The 18,996-nt window shown below is 40.3% G+C and overlaps 1 protein-coding gene and 1 pseudogene across 5 annotated transcripts in view; one reads left to right on the top strand and one right to left on the bottom strand.

Annotated features, from left to right (window-relative positions):
- The window catches only part of LOC114285996 (binding protein), a 61,241-nt gene that overhangs the window by 23,352 nt on the left and 18,893 nt on the right, over positions 1–18,996 (bottom strand). For all 4 annotated transcript variants that reach the window (XM_082921745.1, XM_082921744.1, XM_082921746.1 and 1 more), the window contains 12 exons: positions 11,172–11,630; positions 10,895–11,053; positions 10,637–10,786; positions 8,670–8,825; positions 8,443–8,484; positions 7,929–8,273; positions 7,406–7,579; positions 7,034–7,194; positions 6,610–6,925; positions 6,083–6,515; positions 5,591–5,927; positions 5,249–5,437 (listed from right to left, as the gene is read on the bottom strand). In XM_082921745.1, the coding sequence (XP_082777871.1) occupies positions 5,249–5,437; positions 5,591–5,927; positions 6,083–6,515; positions 6,610–6,925; positions 7,034–7,194; positions 7,406–7,579; positions 7,929–8,273; positions 8,443–8,484; positions 8,670–8,825; positions 10,637–10,786; positions 10,895–11,053; positions 11,172–11,630 (2,921 nt within the window). The remainder of the gene's footprint in view (positions 1–5,248; positions 5,438–5,590; positions 5,928–6,082; positions 6,516–6,609; positions 6,926–7,033; positions 7,195–7,405; positions 7,580–7,928; positions 8,274–8,442; positions 8,485–8,669; positions 8,826–10,636; positions 10,787–10,894; positions 11,054–11,171; positions 11,631–18,996) is intronic.
- LOC145823005 (GTP-binding nuclear protein Ran2 pseudogene) lies at positions 13,054–14,525 on the top strand (annotated as a pseudogene). The gene has a single exon (XR_014365029.1). The product of XR_014365029.1 is annotated as a GTP-binding nuclear protein Ran2 pseudogene (transcript).

The following is an 18,996-nucleotide window of genomic DNA, read 5'->3' as shown; positions in this document are numbered from 1 at the left end:
ATCAGACGTCGGCGAGAGTGTAACTTATCATGGGAAAGTGTAGCAGAACCACTCAGGGTGCGGGCAGAAGACTCAAGAGAGATTGGCATGGGAACAAATAGCGCCACCACGTCCACTAGTAACCGCTACGGACTCCATCTCAGCCTCGAGGAGGACAACCATTAACTTCCAACAATGCTCCCTATCATGCTGGTCTTTTCCACAGTAATCACAGGTAATCTAACCACGATCAACACTAGTACCTTTGCTCCCAAACTTGGAGACATGGCCATCCTTTGGAGTAAAAGCAACAACGAGAGCAGAGCGATCTTAGAGAGGCTGATGAAACATAGCACTATGCTTGCTTTCTTCCTGCTGAACATAAGCATATGCTTCGCACACGTGGGAAAAGGATCTCGGCCAAGAATCTGAACACAAATCTGATCATACTTAATGTTAAGACCAGCAAGAAAATCATAGACCCTCTCCTTGGACACCATCAGCTAAAAGGTGGTAACATCTTGAGAATAAACAGCTTGGAAGTTCTGATAATAGGGACCTACCTTCTGATCAAACCCCTGTATTTTCTTCCGCAACTCATAGGCCTAGGCATCATTACCACGCTGGGAATACATTTGAGCAGCAACAGTCCAAATCTTATGAGTTGTATCCATTAAAACAAATGAGTGATTATTACTGAAGTGGATAGAGTTAATAAGCCAAGTCATGACAAGAGCATTCTCCGTTTGCCATTTATCTCAGGCTGGTCCATCCTCCTTGGAAGCCTTAGTAACTCCCTTGATGTAACCAGACATGACACGAGCAGTAATGACCAATCGAAAGGAACGTGACCAAACCGAAAGCATCAACCGAAGCCAAAGAACAGCCTAGGGCATCTGGTCGGCTCCCATAGGTGTGGACCCAAGTGATGAATCAATCAAAAAACAGACAAAATGAAGAAATCAACAAATTGGACCTATTTTTCCAAAAAATAAAGAAAAATCAAAAAAATCGGCAACCAAAAACAAAATAAAATTTGAAACATTTTCTGGTGACCCACCACCCTAGTCATTCATGGTGGTAATTTTTTTATTTTTTGTTTTACATTATCGGGAAGAATAGAAAATAAAAAACAAAAAGAATATAATTATTTTTTTTACTCTAATACCAAGTTAAAAATGAAACACAAGAATTGAGTGAGAGAGAGAGAGAGAGAGAGAGAGAACAAGAGATTTACTGGAAGAGAAGATGCAAAACCTAATTCGGTTTGTTACCTCTCTAAACATATGTATTTATAATAATAAGGGAATAAGTACAATGACACTATTACCGTCAAGCACATAACTTAACACCAACTAAAGCAAACAATGAGAAGCAAGTAACCAAACCTTCCGACGCCTCCTCCCAACCCTTTCCCCACCCCAGCTCTACAACACACCCAACATGGAGCCTGGTTGCACCCAAACCAAACCGAAAGTTGCCATATACTACACAACTCGACCACATCAACAAGGAATTTAAAATTAAAAAAAAATGTAGGACTTGAAATGGTGTGGGGACGATGTAGTAATATATAATTTTATATTTTTATTTATTATACATGCATTGAGAAGTTTCGAAAAATAACAAGAAAGACAACCTTTTGCTTCTAGAAAGTCAGAGAGAAAAGACTACATCCAATCCATTCTATTGCAATCTATTACAATAGAAAGGAAGAACACCTATTTATATGCTTGACACATCCAAGTCCCACATCGTGTAAAGTAGACTTGGTGAATTTCATGCTTTCCTTCCTTTTCTTCAGGTCATGTTTTTGTATTGTTTTTAATTTTTCTCCATGCATCTAGCTCACCATGAAATGAAGATGAATAACCTTGATACTACAGCCTGCTAATCATGTCCAAACACACAAACAAACCATGAAAATAATTGGACCTAGACATTCCAAATTACAAAGAGCAACCAAAACATGCTCAAATTGGGCCCATGAAAATATCCATATTTGAAGGGATGAAAAGCTGCTACCTTGAAAAAATTGGATCACCCAATATACAAAAAAGGAAGAAGAACAAAGTATATATGAGAAAGGAAATAGGGCCATTTGTGCTAATGGCAAAATTTTTCCTTCTCACAACTGATCATTGGCAAAGGACAAAATAGGTATGGTACTTTCGGCTGAAGATACAGTAGTTGTCAGTTGAGCAAAGAATATAAAAGAAAGGAAGCAGGGCAGTTCGTGCAGACAGAATAATTTATCCTTGCAACTAATCTTCGATTGAGGATAAACATAGGGGCATGGTACTTTTGGCTAAAGGTACAACATGTTGTGCTTCTTTGCCATGCCTCCATAGTCAAGGAATTGGACAAGTGTGATCGGAGCAGAAAAACTTAAAAACAATGGGACAAGAGTGTCTGACATATGTCAGATGCATATATGCGTTTTAGGGGACATATATGATAGTGCTTGCCAGCAGGAAATTAACCTCCTGTTTAAAGCTTGACAAGGTGATCCTATGGTTCCTAAATTTTGGGGGGTTGGGAGTGGGGAATATGATTTGAGCCTATTCTACTAAATTAGTCTCCGTCAGTGAGAAGCAAACTCTTCTATTCTAAGCTTCCAAATTCCCAACACTAAGCAGAAAAGGTTTCTTATTTGGAAATACTTGGTAAGGGAAGCCTTCAAATGACTAATACCAACTTGACCAGTTAGAGAATTAAGATTAACATATGCATATTAAAACAATGGTGCAACTACCTCTGGTGCACAAACAACAAATACTCCAAGGAAGCCCTTTCCTATGCATAAATTGAAATGCACCATTAAACTGGTCAAGCCTGGCCCTTGGAGACTATTCCATCATGCAGCTAGATTGGTCTAGTCTGGGCACCTTCTATCAAACACCCAAGCAACATCACCAGGAGACAGCTCCGTGCCGCCATATTTACTTCCTCAGCTAAGTAAGCACTCCATTATCTAGTTGATATTAAAGACTCCACCATTACAAAGAACAAAACTCAACTGGCAGGGCGATCCTTTGTCCTCTTTATTATTCATGCTGGTTATAGAGGCTGAGCCGTTCGTAGTCCAAGGCAGTTCAAGGAGGTTTGTTGTCGAGTTTTGAGGTGGGGGAGGGGCCTGATTCTCTAGCGGTTTCTCTTCTCTTCTATGCTGATGATGCGCTAATTTTTTGTGATGCGTATGCTATTCAAATTGGTCATTTGCGGTGTGTGTTGTCATGCTTTGAGGCAATGTCTGGCCTTCGGATAAATTTGGCTAAATCGGAACTGATCCCAGTGGGAGAGGTGGCACGTCTTCTGGTGTTGGCAGCTGTTTTGGGTTGTGAGGTGGCTATGCTACCAGTGTCTTATTTGGGTCTTCCTTTGGGGCCTACTTTTAAGGAAACAAAAGTGTGGGATGTGGTGGTGGATAGAGTGCAACGACAGTTGGTGGGATAGAAGCGGCAATATTTGTCCAAAAGGGGGCGACTTACTTTAATCAAGAGTGTTATTGCTAGTATCCCAACGTATTTTATGTCTTTGCATGTCATGCTTGTGGCGGTGGCAAGGCAACTAAAGAAGTTTTAACGGGATTTTTTGTGGAATGGGGGTGGAGAGGTTTTCCATTACCATTTGGTGGATTGGGAGAGAGTGTGTACTCCTAAGGCGAGGGGGTTTGGGGGTGAAGAGGTTGGAAGTGTTCAATCGGGCTCTTTTAGGGAAGTGGTTATGGCGATTCGTAGAGGAAAGGGAACAGTTATGCAGGAGGGTGGTGGTGACTAAATATGGGAAGAAGAGGGGGGTTGGTGTTCGAAGAAGGTGGTCCAATCTCATGGGGATGGTTTATATAAGGGTATTTGGTTGGGGAGAAGGGATTTTTAGGATAGGGTTCGGTTCAAAGTGGGGGTGGGAGATCAGGTTCGGTTTTGGCAGGACTGGTGGTGTGGTGATATGTCTTTGGCAGGCACATTTCCTTTGATTTATGCAATTGCGGCGGTTCGGGAGGAGTTGGTTGCATTGGTTAGGGTGAGGCAAGGAAATTCAGCTGTGTGGAATGTTCATCTTTGTCGTGAGGTGCAGGATTGGGAGTTGGACCAATTACTGGATCTGCTGGGTTTCTTGTATGGGCTGCGGCATGGAGGGAAGGGGGTGGATTTTTTGGTATGGGAGGTTCGGAAGTCTTGTATTCACTATGTCATCATTTTATGGGATGCTTGTGGAGGGCGATACAGTTGTGCTTCCTTGGCAGACTATTTGGGTGACGGGTTCTCCTTCCAAGGTGATGTTTTTCGTTTAGATGGCTGCTTTAGGACGTATCCTTACTATTGATAATTTGATTCAGCGGCGCCATGTGCTTGTAAATTGGTGTTGTATGTGTTGTAGGGATGCAGAAATGGTGGATCATTTGTTGATTCATTGTCCGGTTGTATATCGGCTTTGGCGTTTGACTGTTGCTCTTTTTGGTGTGCTTTGGGTGCAGCTGGGGTCTTTGCGGGCCGTGTTGTTCAGCTAGGGTGAGGCGACGGTGGGTAAGAAGCGTCGGAAGGCTTGGTTACTTGCTGCCCATTGTTTATTATGGTTGGTGTGGTTGGAGCGTAATCAACGTATTTTTCAGAATTTAAGTCATTCTGCTCTTTGGCTGGAAAATATTCTTCTTCTGGTGGTGCATAGTTGGGTTACTGGTGTGGTAGATCTTGATGTTTTTACTTTTGTACAGTTTGTGGAGGATTTGATTAGTTAGCTTTTGCGGGCTGGTGTGGGTTGGTGTTTTTCTTGTATTCTTTGCATCACCTTGATGTTTTTTTAATAAAGTTCGATTATTTATCAAAATATATATATATATATATATGGTTCTAAAAGAAAATATCCCAAGGAGTCAACCCTGAATGTTTGAATATCCCTCAACAACCACGATAAGCATCTCAGTTTCATTCTTCAGTGTAAAATTCTTGTGCCATCTCAAAAGCCTTTTTCCAACCTGACTATCAGCAACCAATGGTAATTAAAGCCAGCACCAGTCCCTACTACTTCGATCGATAACAACCGTATGCGCAAACAACATCACGCTGGCATCAACAGTCCAATGTGCATCTTTGTGGCATCATAATGTAAAAAGGTATCTAATTAAAAGGCATCAAAATGTGATGAGACAGAGTCGGAAACAACATCATAAATGTTGGGAAAATGGTCATCAATCAACACAAAAGCAGAAACAGTTCTGTGCAAAAAGATCAACATGCAACTACTTTGAAACTTAATGCAAAAGACATACCTCTGAAGAAGATTCACAAATATGTGGCAGCCACCAAGTGAATTGACTTGTTCCAGGAAGGAAGCAAGCAGCGGTTTCTGAGAAACAGCACGAATAACCATATGCAAAACGTCTTCAATGCATGCCATATCCTGACTTGTTTCAAAAAAAGCAATCAGGGACTGTATATCTGACACTGCAATGTTCTGCCTGCATTTTACTAAATGTTAGAATACAGATTTGAAAAAGGGTGCATGAATACAACCTGCTATATTAGAATAAATAGCAATAAAGAAGTGGACAGAAAAGAAGGAGAATACATATTTAGGACACAAGTAGACGGTCCAGTAAAGGAATTTGTACCTAAGACTCATCTCCCCAAGACTCAATAGAAGAAGGCGAATTTTCCGTATTTCTTCTTGATTAGGTCTCTCTCCAAGTACTTGTTTTGTTATAGGATGCAAAAGAGGTTTGCCCCCTATAGCATATCGGCATTTAGCACTATCCCAATAATATTGGCGTATTATATCAAGAACACGAGGGAGCCGACACAGACTCTTAAGAAGCCTAGGATCGTTATCAAATTGCTGAATGAGAAACATGTACAGTTCACGTTGCACCTTGTAAACTGTGTAGACCCAGACAAGAGGATTGAGAAATATATTAGATATGGCATCTTTCACAAGCAGCTCAGACAAACCTGAACAAAAACAAAAGAACATCATTATATGTATTACATAAGAATACATCTTTAAGAAGTGCTAATACAAAACGTGAATTCAGCCAAGCTAATAAAGCGCACGCATTCAGGGGGGGGGGGGGGAATTAAGAAAATTTGTGTTTCATGAATCATACCACAATTTGCAACAACATTAAACATATGTTTCAAAGCTGAAAGTGTTTCCATATTCAGTTGCTGTGGTGGAACCGATTGCAACAAAAAGCCAAGTATTGAAAATCCAGAAAGAAGAAGCATCTGTTGTTGATTGGCTAAATTCTCATCTAGGACAGAAGCTATAAGTTCAATAACTTCAGCAGTTAAACGCTCTTTCGTGATAGGTGTAAGCAATCCTTGTCCAGATTGCCCAATTTCTTCATTCTCATACAAGTCAGACTGAGTGAAAAGAGGAAAAAACACAGATACACCACCAACACAATAAATAATCTGTTGTAGCAAGCGTCGTGAACATAACTGTGTCCCAACCATCACAGTTGCTTCAAATGAATTCTTATCCAATGTGTGATCCACCAGTGGGGCAACATTATACAAAGTCCTCCCACTACTTGCCTGAGAAAAGGCAACAAACTTTGTTCAGTTTCTTAATGGCCAAAGAAGAAAGCAAGCTAAGCCAGAAACATATTTCTAAGAAAAGAAAGAGAACCTGTGCACTAAGTCCAAATATAATTTTAGACGCAAGGCCATCTTTGGCATCAAGAATTCCACCAGGCAAAGGGTTATCCGAACAGATCGTGGTTTCATTATCAAGGAATGCGTACATATAGCTTGGTCCCATGGAATAGATGGCCTGCACCTGTTCAGAAGTAATGGCATCGCTAAACATATAAACCGGACCAATCTGGCCAAGAAAAGGAGATGAATCTTTGATGTTGTACATGGCATTCTCATCTTCGTATGAGGGCGAACTTATTTTTGAGCCAATCATGCAACAAGTCATTAACTCATTAACTTTTGCATATCTGAACCATCGGATGAAGAAAGTCAGGGCAGGGAATATTTACATGTCAATGAGAAAACAGAATAGTTTACAATGCAAAAGTAGATATGTTGTGGAAGTTAGAGAGCACCTGCACTTTTCTGATGATACAAGAACTCCATCCACATAACATTTTAGAAGGCTACCCCCAGAAAATGCTCTACCAATGCTATGAGCTAAACAAATAAAATGCCATTTCCTTCTAACTAGGTTGACATGCATAGAAGCACACTGTCGTTTCTGATTAATCGACTGCAGGAAAAGGAGGGAAAAAAATCATTAAACACATGGTATTATCCAGACAGAATAAAAAAGAAATTACATGCCTGAAGAGCTAACAACAATATGCGACAATATCTGAACAATTTCTGCAAGTTGATAATGCATTGAAGAAGTTTCATTCACTAATGAACACAAGACAGACAACCAAAAATATTTTCATGTCAGGCAAGAAGATTTTTACCTCATAAATCAGCTTTTCTTTTGCAAGGACTGCCAAGCACCCTCTTCCATCTTCTGTGAGAAAACTGAAGAGCCCCATTGTCCCACTTCTAGGAAAATTTTCTATTCTAAGCCAACAAGAAAAAGAAAATCCCTTATTCAGAGGCCACTGTATTGGTGTTTTAATTGTAATTCCCTGCAACCATAGAAAGAAAAAAGGATAAAACAAACAGGCGTGTAAGTCAAGCTAGCAAGATGGTAGATGCATTTGTGCACAGGGTTTCAACTTTCGAACCAAAGCAGGATAACGTAGGAATTTTTCAAATAGTTCCAATGCAAAATTTGAATTACATTAATTATGAGAAGAAATTGACATAAAATCAGCATAAAAAACCAAGATATAAACAATCATGCCACTTCTCCTGTCCAAGATGAGAATTTATTAGTGCAAGCATTCAGTTCAGCCGAAAGTAGAAAGATAATGCAAGCATTCAGCTGTAAGTAGCTCTACTTTTAAGTGGCATTGAAGGATGCATTAAACTTACAGAATCATTCCCATTGAGATCAAAAAAAGCAGTTGGTCCTTTCTCATTTAGCATTGATAACATGCTGGTCAGCAACAATGAGCAGTACTGATGCCGCGTCCCAACTTTCTCACTTCGTAGTAGAGCAAATATTTTACGAATATCCTTCCCAGATATGCTATGTCCACCAGTGAGTTGAATTAATTGAGCAACTTTCAAGATTATACCGTCATTTTCTTCTTGAGAAAACCAATCAAGAAGAAAATTAAGCATTCCAGCTCTGACACATGAAGTTCGATTGGATATTGAATCTCTGAGCAGCTGAAGAAACACATTGAGCCCGTAATGCCGGGATGAATCACTGCTCTGCCCAGTTAGTAAAAAGCAAAGTAAATATTTGAAGTGTTAACTTAATACATTCATTATTTATCATAAAAAATAACATTAAACTATTAATTTTTCAACTCTCCAGAATTGGAGAAAAATAGCAAACTGATGGAAGAGAAGTATACAAAAAGGCAAAGAAATCACCAACCTTTTGGAGAACACTCAGATAAAGTAAGATCACATCTTCATTCTGAATCAAATCAGGGGGGAAAATCATATGAGAAGTAGTATCACAGGCATACAATAATTCTATAAGTCATAGACTGCTCCAAATTCAATAGAAATAGAATGCGTCAACAAGCTAGAGTTTCAAGTGCAGAGAACCTAAATAGTGGATCATACAAATTTTCTTGAAGGGTTTTATAATCAAGTTACCTTTATTACAGGGCTCACTTTAATATCAAACTTTCCATCAACAAGCATATCAAGCAAAGAATTCAGAAGCCCTTCACTTGGCTGCCATTGACAAAAGTCCAACAGCAAACTCTGCAATGTCTGATAACCCTTTCCAACAAGAGCTCTAAATGCAGCCTGAAAATTAAATTAATCAATTTTCAGCATACACAAATACAAAAAGTAGATAAACAAATGAATTAATCAACTCAAAATGTGGTCAACAAAATCATTGGCATTTGCCGTGAAGATGAAAAGGAGAAAGTGTGTGTAGCTTATCTACACAGCTACGCATGAGCACACATGTGCATACGTGGCCATGCAAGGCTAATTGAATTTCAAATGAAATATAAACATCAAGAAAGGCCAACCAATTTAATACAAGTCAGAATTAAAGATAATTATCACAAAAGATAAAAATAATTATCAGCCAAAACAAATATCAGTAACTACTTAATTCTTGAGAAGGAGCTAGGGTGGGGGACAAGGAGAAGTAAGGCTTGGGAATTGGTCCTATTGGCTCTAATGTCGATTGTTTGAGGCGAGAGGAATAGACGGTCGTTTTTGACAATATATAAGAATCAATTTTACAGTAGACGAGTAGATTACTTTCTTTTTAGTATAGTTGGTTTTCAGGCACAATTAAATCATCTTTGAACCAATTTTTGGACTTTGTAGAGGCCTTCGAATGGCATTTTGGTGTATAATTGCCATAGTTAGTTTGTATACGACTTGCGACTGTTGGTGCCTCTATTAAAACAATTTTATAAAAAAAATAAAAAATAACTAAAATAAAAAATGTAACCAATGTTTTTATTATTATTATTATTATTATTATAAATAAAAACAATATTATTATTATTATTTTAAATGTAACTAATGTTGAAATCAATCACTTCTAGCATTTACTAAAGCCCAAAGTAAAATTCTACAACTATGAAAAATAGAACACGAGCTCTGCAATGACAGAAGATTAACAACACAAAACTTGACCCTGTCTGACAACTGAGCTACACTGAACAACCCAATTAAAATTAGATGGTTTTGTTGACTAAACTGTGTTGGATAAGTTGAAATTAAGGAAAAAGTTGAAGGGAAAGCATTCTATTGCTAAAAATGAAAGGATTTGGCTATACCCTCTGGGTTGATTGGAAGTAGAGGGAGTGGGGCAGGGTAGGGTGGGGCAAGGTTCACCTAGGTGGGGCAGGGATTGCCATTGCTAGCACCAACATATGTTTGATTGTGAGACAACCAAATAATTCAAGTGGAAACAGTCATAAACATCTTTATTAAGGCACATTGTTTCAGTGGAAACAGTTGTATTTACAAATCACAGCCACGTATGTGCTTATAATTGTACAAATGGGAAACCTTGTAGATGCATTAAGAAGAGCTTAAAAATAGCTGGAAGCAATCTAAATTAATTTGATTACAAGAGAAGATGGGGGATGGAGAATCTTGATTGGTTTCCAACAATCTTATATTGTCTAATGACAATAAAGGAAAACTGATCAACCATATCTTATGGAAAAGAGAGAAAAAAAAAAAGAAAAGAGAGAGTGTGAAAGAAATTCAACAATTATGGCTGCATTAAAAAAAGAAGATAACAAAACAGTTGAATAGCTTGATACATAATGTTGGGCTATTTCCTAACAGCTTAAGCTTTTTGGATAATTGGTGACTTAACATGGTATCAAAGTCCAAGTTTAGAGCGGTCTTGGATTCAAGTTTTTCCATTTGCATTTGTTCTCCGTTTGCATTCTGCTTCTCTCTATGTATGTTTGTTTGTATCTCCACGTGCAAGATGGGGTTGCACATGAGGGAGTGTTATATAGCTTGATATATATTTTTCTAACAATTTTGGGACCATTGATGACTTAACAACATCATTTGAGCAGCACCTGACGTTTAGAATTGTAACAATTATAAAGTAAAGGCGTGGAGAGTACCTTTGAGACATCATTGCCCGTAAGTAGGTGAGTAAGAGTTTGAAGGACAGTTAAAACCAACTTCTCACCATTCTCATCATCAAAGGCTCCATTCAACAAAGACACAACATGCAAAAAGCATTCACCATCACGAAACAAATCCTGGTAGTACTGAGAAAAACATAGAAAATACCATGTAAGCCAATTTGCTGAAACACAATTTAAGAGAGTTTAAGTGTCACAAGAATTTAAAGAAAGTAGTCACTCGGAGAAATGTACCACTTGATCAGTGAGAAGCATATCTCTCATCCCAACCAATAGATCGATTGACAGTTCTGCAAAGTTTTTCTCCCGCTCCTTTACATGAGTAAATGTTTCCAAATACTTGGAGCATAAATACAACTTTGCCTTTTGGTCTTCCTCAGAAATTGGAGAGATCTGCAAGCGTAATGAACCCCGACCCCAACCCATCCCTCGAAAAGGTTAACTCAATTGGCTAACCGTGATAATAGACAAAACATTTATGTCTAACAAAGAAGAAATACAAACGGAATACCTTCATAAAGTCAAGAATATGAGCAAGCACATTATTTCTCAAACCTTTTTCCCAAAATAACTCGAACAAACAATCAATACAAGTGGAACTATGCAAAATTGAACTTTTCGCATCATCTGTTAGCGAGAGATATTCCACAAAGAGCTCCACTGATGTTTCTGCACTTCTGTACCAACTATGGGATATTTCAGATGAATGAGGTCTGTGAAAACCATGAGTAGGAACCACTTCTATGTTACTCTCAACAAAAGGATTTATATTCTCAGGCCTTCTTGATTCTTGGACCAAAATAGATGCAACTTTGAGCACCCGAGGAATTGCATCAAGTGTCTTCAGAGAAGAAAAAGTTTTCTCAGTTGAAAGCTGTAGTATTCGAAGCAGGCTCTTTGCAAGAACACCAGCAATCTCAGGATTACAAGCAGACTGTTCAAGGGCATCTAACAAAACAGAACACTCGGGCTGCAAGAACACGAAAAAGTAAAGATAAGCAGAAATGGAGCAATTTAACGCAATCAAATTAGAAAACAAATCCCTCAAAATTACTATGACAAACAGAGAATATAAATCCCTCAAAACAATTGGTGCTCCACATACAAACATTCACACAACTCAACCAAAATCACAAACAAGAACACATACACATATAGTCACATATGAACTGAAAAAAAATACCATCCAAATGTAGGATTCTGTGTTTTACAAGCAAATTATTAAACATAAGCACATATCCACATGATCTAAGTACATAAATTTCAAAAAACATATAGCATCTACACTGCAGCCTGGTTTCTATTTCCTAAAGCAATGACATTGACAAATACAGATCACTTGGATACCATAAATTGTTGCTTCAAAATCAGAGAAAGGTTGATAGGTTGAAAAGGCATGCAACGAAAATAAATTCAATGTGTGTAGATCTAAGAAGAGCTGAAATGGACAAGTGACACAACATGGATACGACACAAACATGCCGACACTCCAATTTCCAAAAAATGCAAGACACGACTCATGGGGAACACATACAAAATATATAATTTTATATATTTATTACATGTCATAAATATGAATATATCATTCAATGATAATAAAAAAAATCTAATATAACACTCATTTTATAAATTTACACTGCTCTTCTTTTATTATTGTATCCTAAATTATTTACTTCAAACTTATAGTTAGTTTCATGTGTGTCTAATCGGTGGACAAGTGTATTTAAGCAATGGAGATGTGTATCCACTAAGTGTCCGGATCTAAAAAACCTTTTAAAAAATAGAACATATTTTGACAAGTGTAGGACACATGTCAGGAAGTGTCCAATGAGTGTCCGTGTCCGTCATTGACACGGCATGGATATGCTAACAACTTCTTAGAAGTATCCGTGCTTTTTAGGTGTAGATTTAATTCCAGCTAATCATGTGAAAGGTGCTTTGCATTTATCTCTTTTTTTAATAAGCAGAAGGAAGGACAAATTCTGGTGGCAAATCAGAGGGAACGAATGCAAAACATGATGGGATTACATACTAAAAGCCAACTGTGCCAAGTTCAACAAGATCTAATTTCACTCAGCAATTTATGCCTTCCACTAAACACAGAGCACATTTGGTACGATGAAATGGGTTGAAATGGAATGCCCATTCTACCTTCGCATTCCCTTTCCCATATTTGGTACGTCTTTTCTAAATGGGAATAGTCATTTCAATGGAATGGCTATATAAACAAAATGTGAGAATGCATATTTCTTCCTTCAACCTAAGGAATAGTCATTCCATTCCATTGTTGAATAATTATAAAACACAATCAATTAGTTACCACCTCCATTTCCTTCTGCCACCACCCCTTCCACCACCACCACCACTGCCATTATTTTATTTGATATTGTTAGAATTTACCAGAATTTACCACTCACCTACTACCTCCACTATCTTTCTCCACACCTACCACCTCCACTATCACACACTCCTACTACCTCCACTATCTTTCTCCACACCTACCACCTCCACTATCACACACTCCACTACCATCTTCTCCTCTATATATAGGAATTGTAATATACAGAATATTATCAATCTTGTAACACATCAATCAACTCATCAATCAATAATACATTTCTTTTTACATGGTATCAGAGCAAGGTTGAGAATTTAGTGATTCCGCTTCACCGGCGGACGGCAGCCTCGCCTTGGCCGTCCGCCGGACAAACCCAAAATTTTCTAATACTCTCTCTCTTTCTCTGTCTCTGTCTCCAACACACCAAGCTACTGTATCAGAATATTGAAATCCAATGGCTTTGCCGAACCAACAGACTGTTGATTACCCGAGCTTCAAGCTTGTCATTGTTGGTGATGGAGGAACTGGGAAAACAACTTTTGTGAAGAGGCATCTCACTGGTGAATTTGAGAAGAAGTACGAACCAACCATTGGTGTCGAAGTTCACCCTTTGGACTTCTTCACAAACTGTGGGAAACTCCGATTTTATTGCTGGGATACTGCTGGGCAAGAGAAATTCGGTGGTCTTAGAGATGGTTACTACATTCATGGGCAATGTGCAGTCATCATGTTTGATGTTACTGCTCGATTGACATACAAGAATGTTCCCACCTGGCACCGAGATTTGTGCAGGGTCTGTGAGAATATACCCATTGTTCTTTATGGAAACAAGGTTGATGTGAAGAACAGGCAGGTCAAGGCAAAGCAGGTTACATTCCACAGGAAGAAGAATTTGCAGTACTATGAAATCTCTGCTAAGAGTAACTATAACTTTGAAAAACCTTTCTTGTACCTTGCCAGGAAGCTTGCAGGGGACCCCAATCTTCATTTTGTGGAGTCTCCCGCACTTGCTCCTCCTGAAGTGCAGATTGACTTGTTGCACCCTCCAAGCCATGGCGAAACAGACAGATCTCTGCCAAAGCAACCTCTTTCTATCTCTATGGCTATGCTGCAAAAGGGTCCTAAGTCTCTCCCTCTCTCAGCTCTCTCTGGTCCCTTCTCTGCACATGGTCCCTTTTTTTAATCATCCCAACCATCACGGGGCTTGAAAACAGCACCACCAGCACTAGCAATAGCACACCATCCCTTTCTTTTCTTTTCTTTATTCTCCACTCACAAAACATTATCATCACCTTTTGCACTTCACCCGTTGCTCCACTTTCTTTCTTTTCTTTTATTTTCTTTATTTATTTATTTATTTTCTTATAAAATTAAAAAAAAAAAAAAAAAAAAAAAAAAAAAAAAAACAACAACAACAACAACAACAAACACGGAGGAAGAAGACGAACTGCAAACTCATTTTATTCATATCGGGCCTCACCCCGATCATCATTTTACACAACATAAAATAAAATAAAATAAAATAAAATAAAATAAAATACAAACAAAACAACCACACCCACAGTGGGATTTTTCTTTTCCTTCTCTATTCTACTGCAGGTCTCTTCTTCTTACCTTTATCTTGGGTGTCCCGTGCCAGTCCGGTCTCCGTGTTTCCTTGTCCACTGAGCACGTTCACTCCCCCATACTCCTCCACTGCAGCATATGGAGGACCTCCAAATCGGAACATCACGGTGGCCTTCCGCTTCAGCTCCTTATTTTCTGCCCTTAGCACGCTTATCTCTGCTCGCGCATCCTTATACATGCGTTGGAGCAGAGCCAGCTGGGAATTTAAATGCTGCACCTCATTTGTCCTACTCTGCAGCCGGTTCGACAAATTTGTGACCGCCGTCATGGTTTCCACGCATGACTTCAGAGTATACTGATTAGCCTCAATATCAGTTTGCATCGCCATTTTTTGCTCCACCGACCGCATCGGAAAGTTCAATGGAGCAAAACCAGAGGTGTTTGGTTGCGGTTCACTGGCCACCGCACCAGTTATTTCTCTTGTGGGCTCGTTCAGTTCTGGAAAGAGCGTGAGCAGGTTCTGGGTAACTGGACGGGAAGAAGAGGCCATGTTTTTGGGTTGCTAAGTGTTTCAGCGAAATAGCAATTTCAGACTGGTAATGTTCGGAAGGGTTGGTGACAGAATGGCAACAAAGTGTTCCACAGTTTCTCTCTCCGCAGAGGCAGAGTTTTTCAGCGAAGGGTTGGTTTCAGAGGTTTCAGAATGGTATGCCTCAGCCTCAGCCTTCGTCTTGGTTAAATAGCCGCGGCAGCCACGCGTATCGCGCGCCTCTTGCCGCCCGACAAACTGGCACGCCTTTTCATGGCACATCTTTTGATAAAGTGGACACGCCTTTTGATGGCACGCCTTTTGATGAATTGGGCACGCCTTTTGATGGCACGCCTTTTGACAAAATTGGGCACACCTTTTGAGGGTGCGACTTTTTAAGGGTCCGACAAGACTCTGTAAACTGTCCCGACATTGATTCCGGTTAGCTCCTTTATGGGTCCGACAAGACTCTGTAAACTGTCCCGACATAGATTCCGGTTAGTTTCTACAAGGGTCCGACAAGACTCTGTAAACTGTCCCGACATAGATTCCGGTTAGTTTCTACAAGGGTCCAGCAAGACTCCGTAAACTGTCACAACATTGTCTTCTACAACGGTCCGACATGACCCCATAAACTGTCTTCTACAACGGTCCTACATGACCCCATAAACTGTCTTCTACAACGGTCCGACATGACCCCATAAACTGTCTTCTACATCGGTCTGACACCACCATACAGTGTCCTCTACAACGTTATGACACCCCATACAGTGTCTTCACCAACGGTCTGACACGACCATACAGTGTCTCCTATCCTTTTTTATTTTTATGTATTTTCTTGTTTTGTTACTCTCTCCAAACTCAAGTTGGTTAGTTTCTCTCCTCCTTGAGTTTGCGGGGGGCTGTTAGAATTTACCAGAATTTACCACTCACCTACTACCTCCACTATCTTTCTCCACACCTACCACCTCCACTATCACACACTCCTACTACCTCCACTATCTTTCTCCACACCTACCACCTCCACTATCACACACTCCACTACCATCTTCTCCTCTATATATAGGAATTGTAATATACAGAATATTATCAATCTTGTAACACATCAATCAACTCATCAATCAATAATACATTTCTTTTTACAGATATTTTTTTTTTTGGATAAATAATCAAAATTTATTAGAAAAGCATCAAGGCGATGCAAACCACCACTGCCATTATTACTACTGTCAGCACCACAACCACCACCCTATTTCCGCCACCAGCACCAACACCACCACTGCTGCCACAACTACAACCACCACATCACCACCACAACCACAACCACCGCATCATAATCACTGCCATTACCTCCATAACCACCACAACACCATACCACCAACAACCTAGCACCGCCATTTTCGCCGTCGCCACCGCCGTCGCTAGAAATACTACCCTACTACCACTGCTCTTACCACCACCATTGCCTCTGCCACTACAACCATTGCCTTACCACCATTACTGCCACTTTCACAAAAAACACTCCACCATTACCATTATCGCGGGAACCACCACTCTACTACCACTACCCGCCACCATTGCTGCCACAACCATTACCTCACCACCACTACCACCATTTTTACAAAAACCACACCACCACCACCACCATTACTATTGCGAGAACCACCACTCTACTACCGCTACCCTCCACCACCATTGTCATCGCCACAACTAACACCGCCACCGCCACCACCAACGCCACAGTGACCTACCACCACTGACATCAAGGATGGAACTAGGAGAAGACTATAGGGGGTCCTGGCCCCCTTGTTTCTATGAAAAATTATTACATGTGTCTTTGTGTATAGGGTGAAAAAATATTAATCATCTTTTGGGCCCTACGGTGATAAAATTCTAGTTTCGTACCATCACCACCACTGATGCCACGACCAATACCACCACTCACACCATCACTTCCATAACTATCATGATCTATATGAATTTTTAATTTGATTCTTATTAGCTTGTTGAAAAAAAATTCAATCCATTAATTTAAAGTCATAACCAAACATGAGAATGGGAATTATCATTTTATTCCTATGTCCTTCCACGTTGGCAACCAACCAATTGAAGAAACATGAACATGAACATGAACATGAACATTCCCACTTCATTCCATTCTGAAAGAATTTATGTATTATTGATTGATATATTGATCTCTGATTGTTGTATTATTGATATTACAAGGCTTCCTATTATATAGGAGAGGATTTGGGAGTAGGTGAGTGTGTGTGGTAGGTGTAGGAAAGAATTTATGTATTATTGATTGATATATTGATCTCTGATTGTTGTATTATTGATATTACAAGGCTTCCTATTATATAGGAGAGGATTTGGGAGTAGGTGAGTGTGTGTGGTAGGTGTAGGAAAGTAGGTGAAGTAGGTGAGTGTGTGTGGTAGTGGAGGTGGTAGGTGGAGTGGGTTATGGTAAATTCTAACAGCCCCCCGCAAACTCAAGGAGGATAGAAACTAACCAACTTGAGTTTGAAGAGAGGAACAAAACAAGAAAATACATAAAAATAAAAAGGATAGGAGACATTGGATGGTCGTGTCAGACCATTGGTGAAGACACTGGATGGTGGTGTCATAACGTTGTAGAGGACACTGTATGGTGGTGTCATAACATTGTAGAGGACACTGTATGGGGGTGTCAGACCGATGTAGAAGACAGTTTATGGGGTCATGTCGGACCGTTGTAGAAGACAGTTTATGGGGTCATGTCGGACCGTTGTAGCAGACAATGTTGTGACAGTTGTTGTGACAGTTTACGGAGTCTTGCTGGACCCTTGTAGAAACTAACCGGAATCAATGTCGGGACAGTTTACAGAGTCTTGTCGGACCCTTGTAGAAACTAACCGGAATCTATGTCGGGACAGTTTACAGAGTCTTGTCGGACCCTTGTAGAAACTAACCGGAATCAATGTCGGGACAGTTTACAGAGTCTTGTCGGACCCTTGAAAAAGCTAACCGGTATCAAATGTCGGGACAGTTTATAGAGTCTTGTCGGACCCCTGGAAAAGTGGCACCCTCAAAAGGTGTGTCCAATTTTGTCAAAAAGGCGTGCCATCAAAAGGCGTGCCCAATTCATCAAAAGGTGTGCCGGACATGATGGCGAGGCACGTGGGCGCCTTGGCTTGTGTGCCCGTTTGTCGGCTGGTGGTAAGAGGCGCGCGATGCGCGTGGCTGCCTTGGCTATAAGACAGAGGCTGAGGCTGAGGCAAAAAAAAACTTGCGAGAGATATTCTGAGAGAGATTTCTGAGAGAGATTCTGTAACACTCTGTTTTCTGAGAGAGAATTCTGAGAGAGATACTGTGTAACACTCTGGTGCCTAGAAAATGGCTTCATCGTCTTCCCGCGGGCTGCTCACCCTCTTTCCCGACCTCAACGAGTCAACGAGAGAGAGAACTGGTGTGGTGGCACTGGAAACTCAACCAAGCGCCCCGGAGTTTGCTCCGTTGAACTTTCCGATGCGGTCGGTGGAGCAAAGAATGGCAGTGCAGTCAGATGTGGAGGCCAATCAGTATACTTTGAAGGCATGTGTGGAAAGCATGACGGCGGTCACAAACTTGTCGCACCGGCTGCAGAGCAGGACAAATGAGGTGCAACAGTTAAACTCCCAGCTAGCTCTGCTCCAACGCATGTATAAGGATGCGCGAGCAGAGATAAGTGTGCTAAGGGCGGAAAATAAGGAGCTGAAGCGGAAGGCCACTGTGATGTTCCAATTTGGAGGTCCGCCATATGCTGCAGTGGAGGAGCAGGGAGGAGTGAATGTGCTTGGTGGATTAGGAAGCACAGAGGCAGCACCGGCAAGGGTCGCTCAGGACGGAGGCAAGAAGAAAAGACCGGCGGAATAGGCGAAGAAG

This window comes from Camellia sinensis, chromosome 3, assembly GCF_055761805.1.
Source record: "Camellia sinensis isolate YWXY chromosome 3, ASM5576180v1, whole genome shotgun sequence".
In the NCBI taxonomy this organism is placed as follows: Eukaryota; Viridiplantae; Streptophyta; class Magnoliopsida; order Ericales; family Theaceae; genus Camellia; species Camellia sinensis.
Note: the sequence above shows the minus strand (reverse complement) of the source record. Positions and strands in the feature narration are given on the sequence as shown.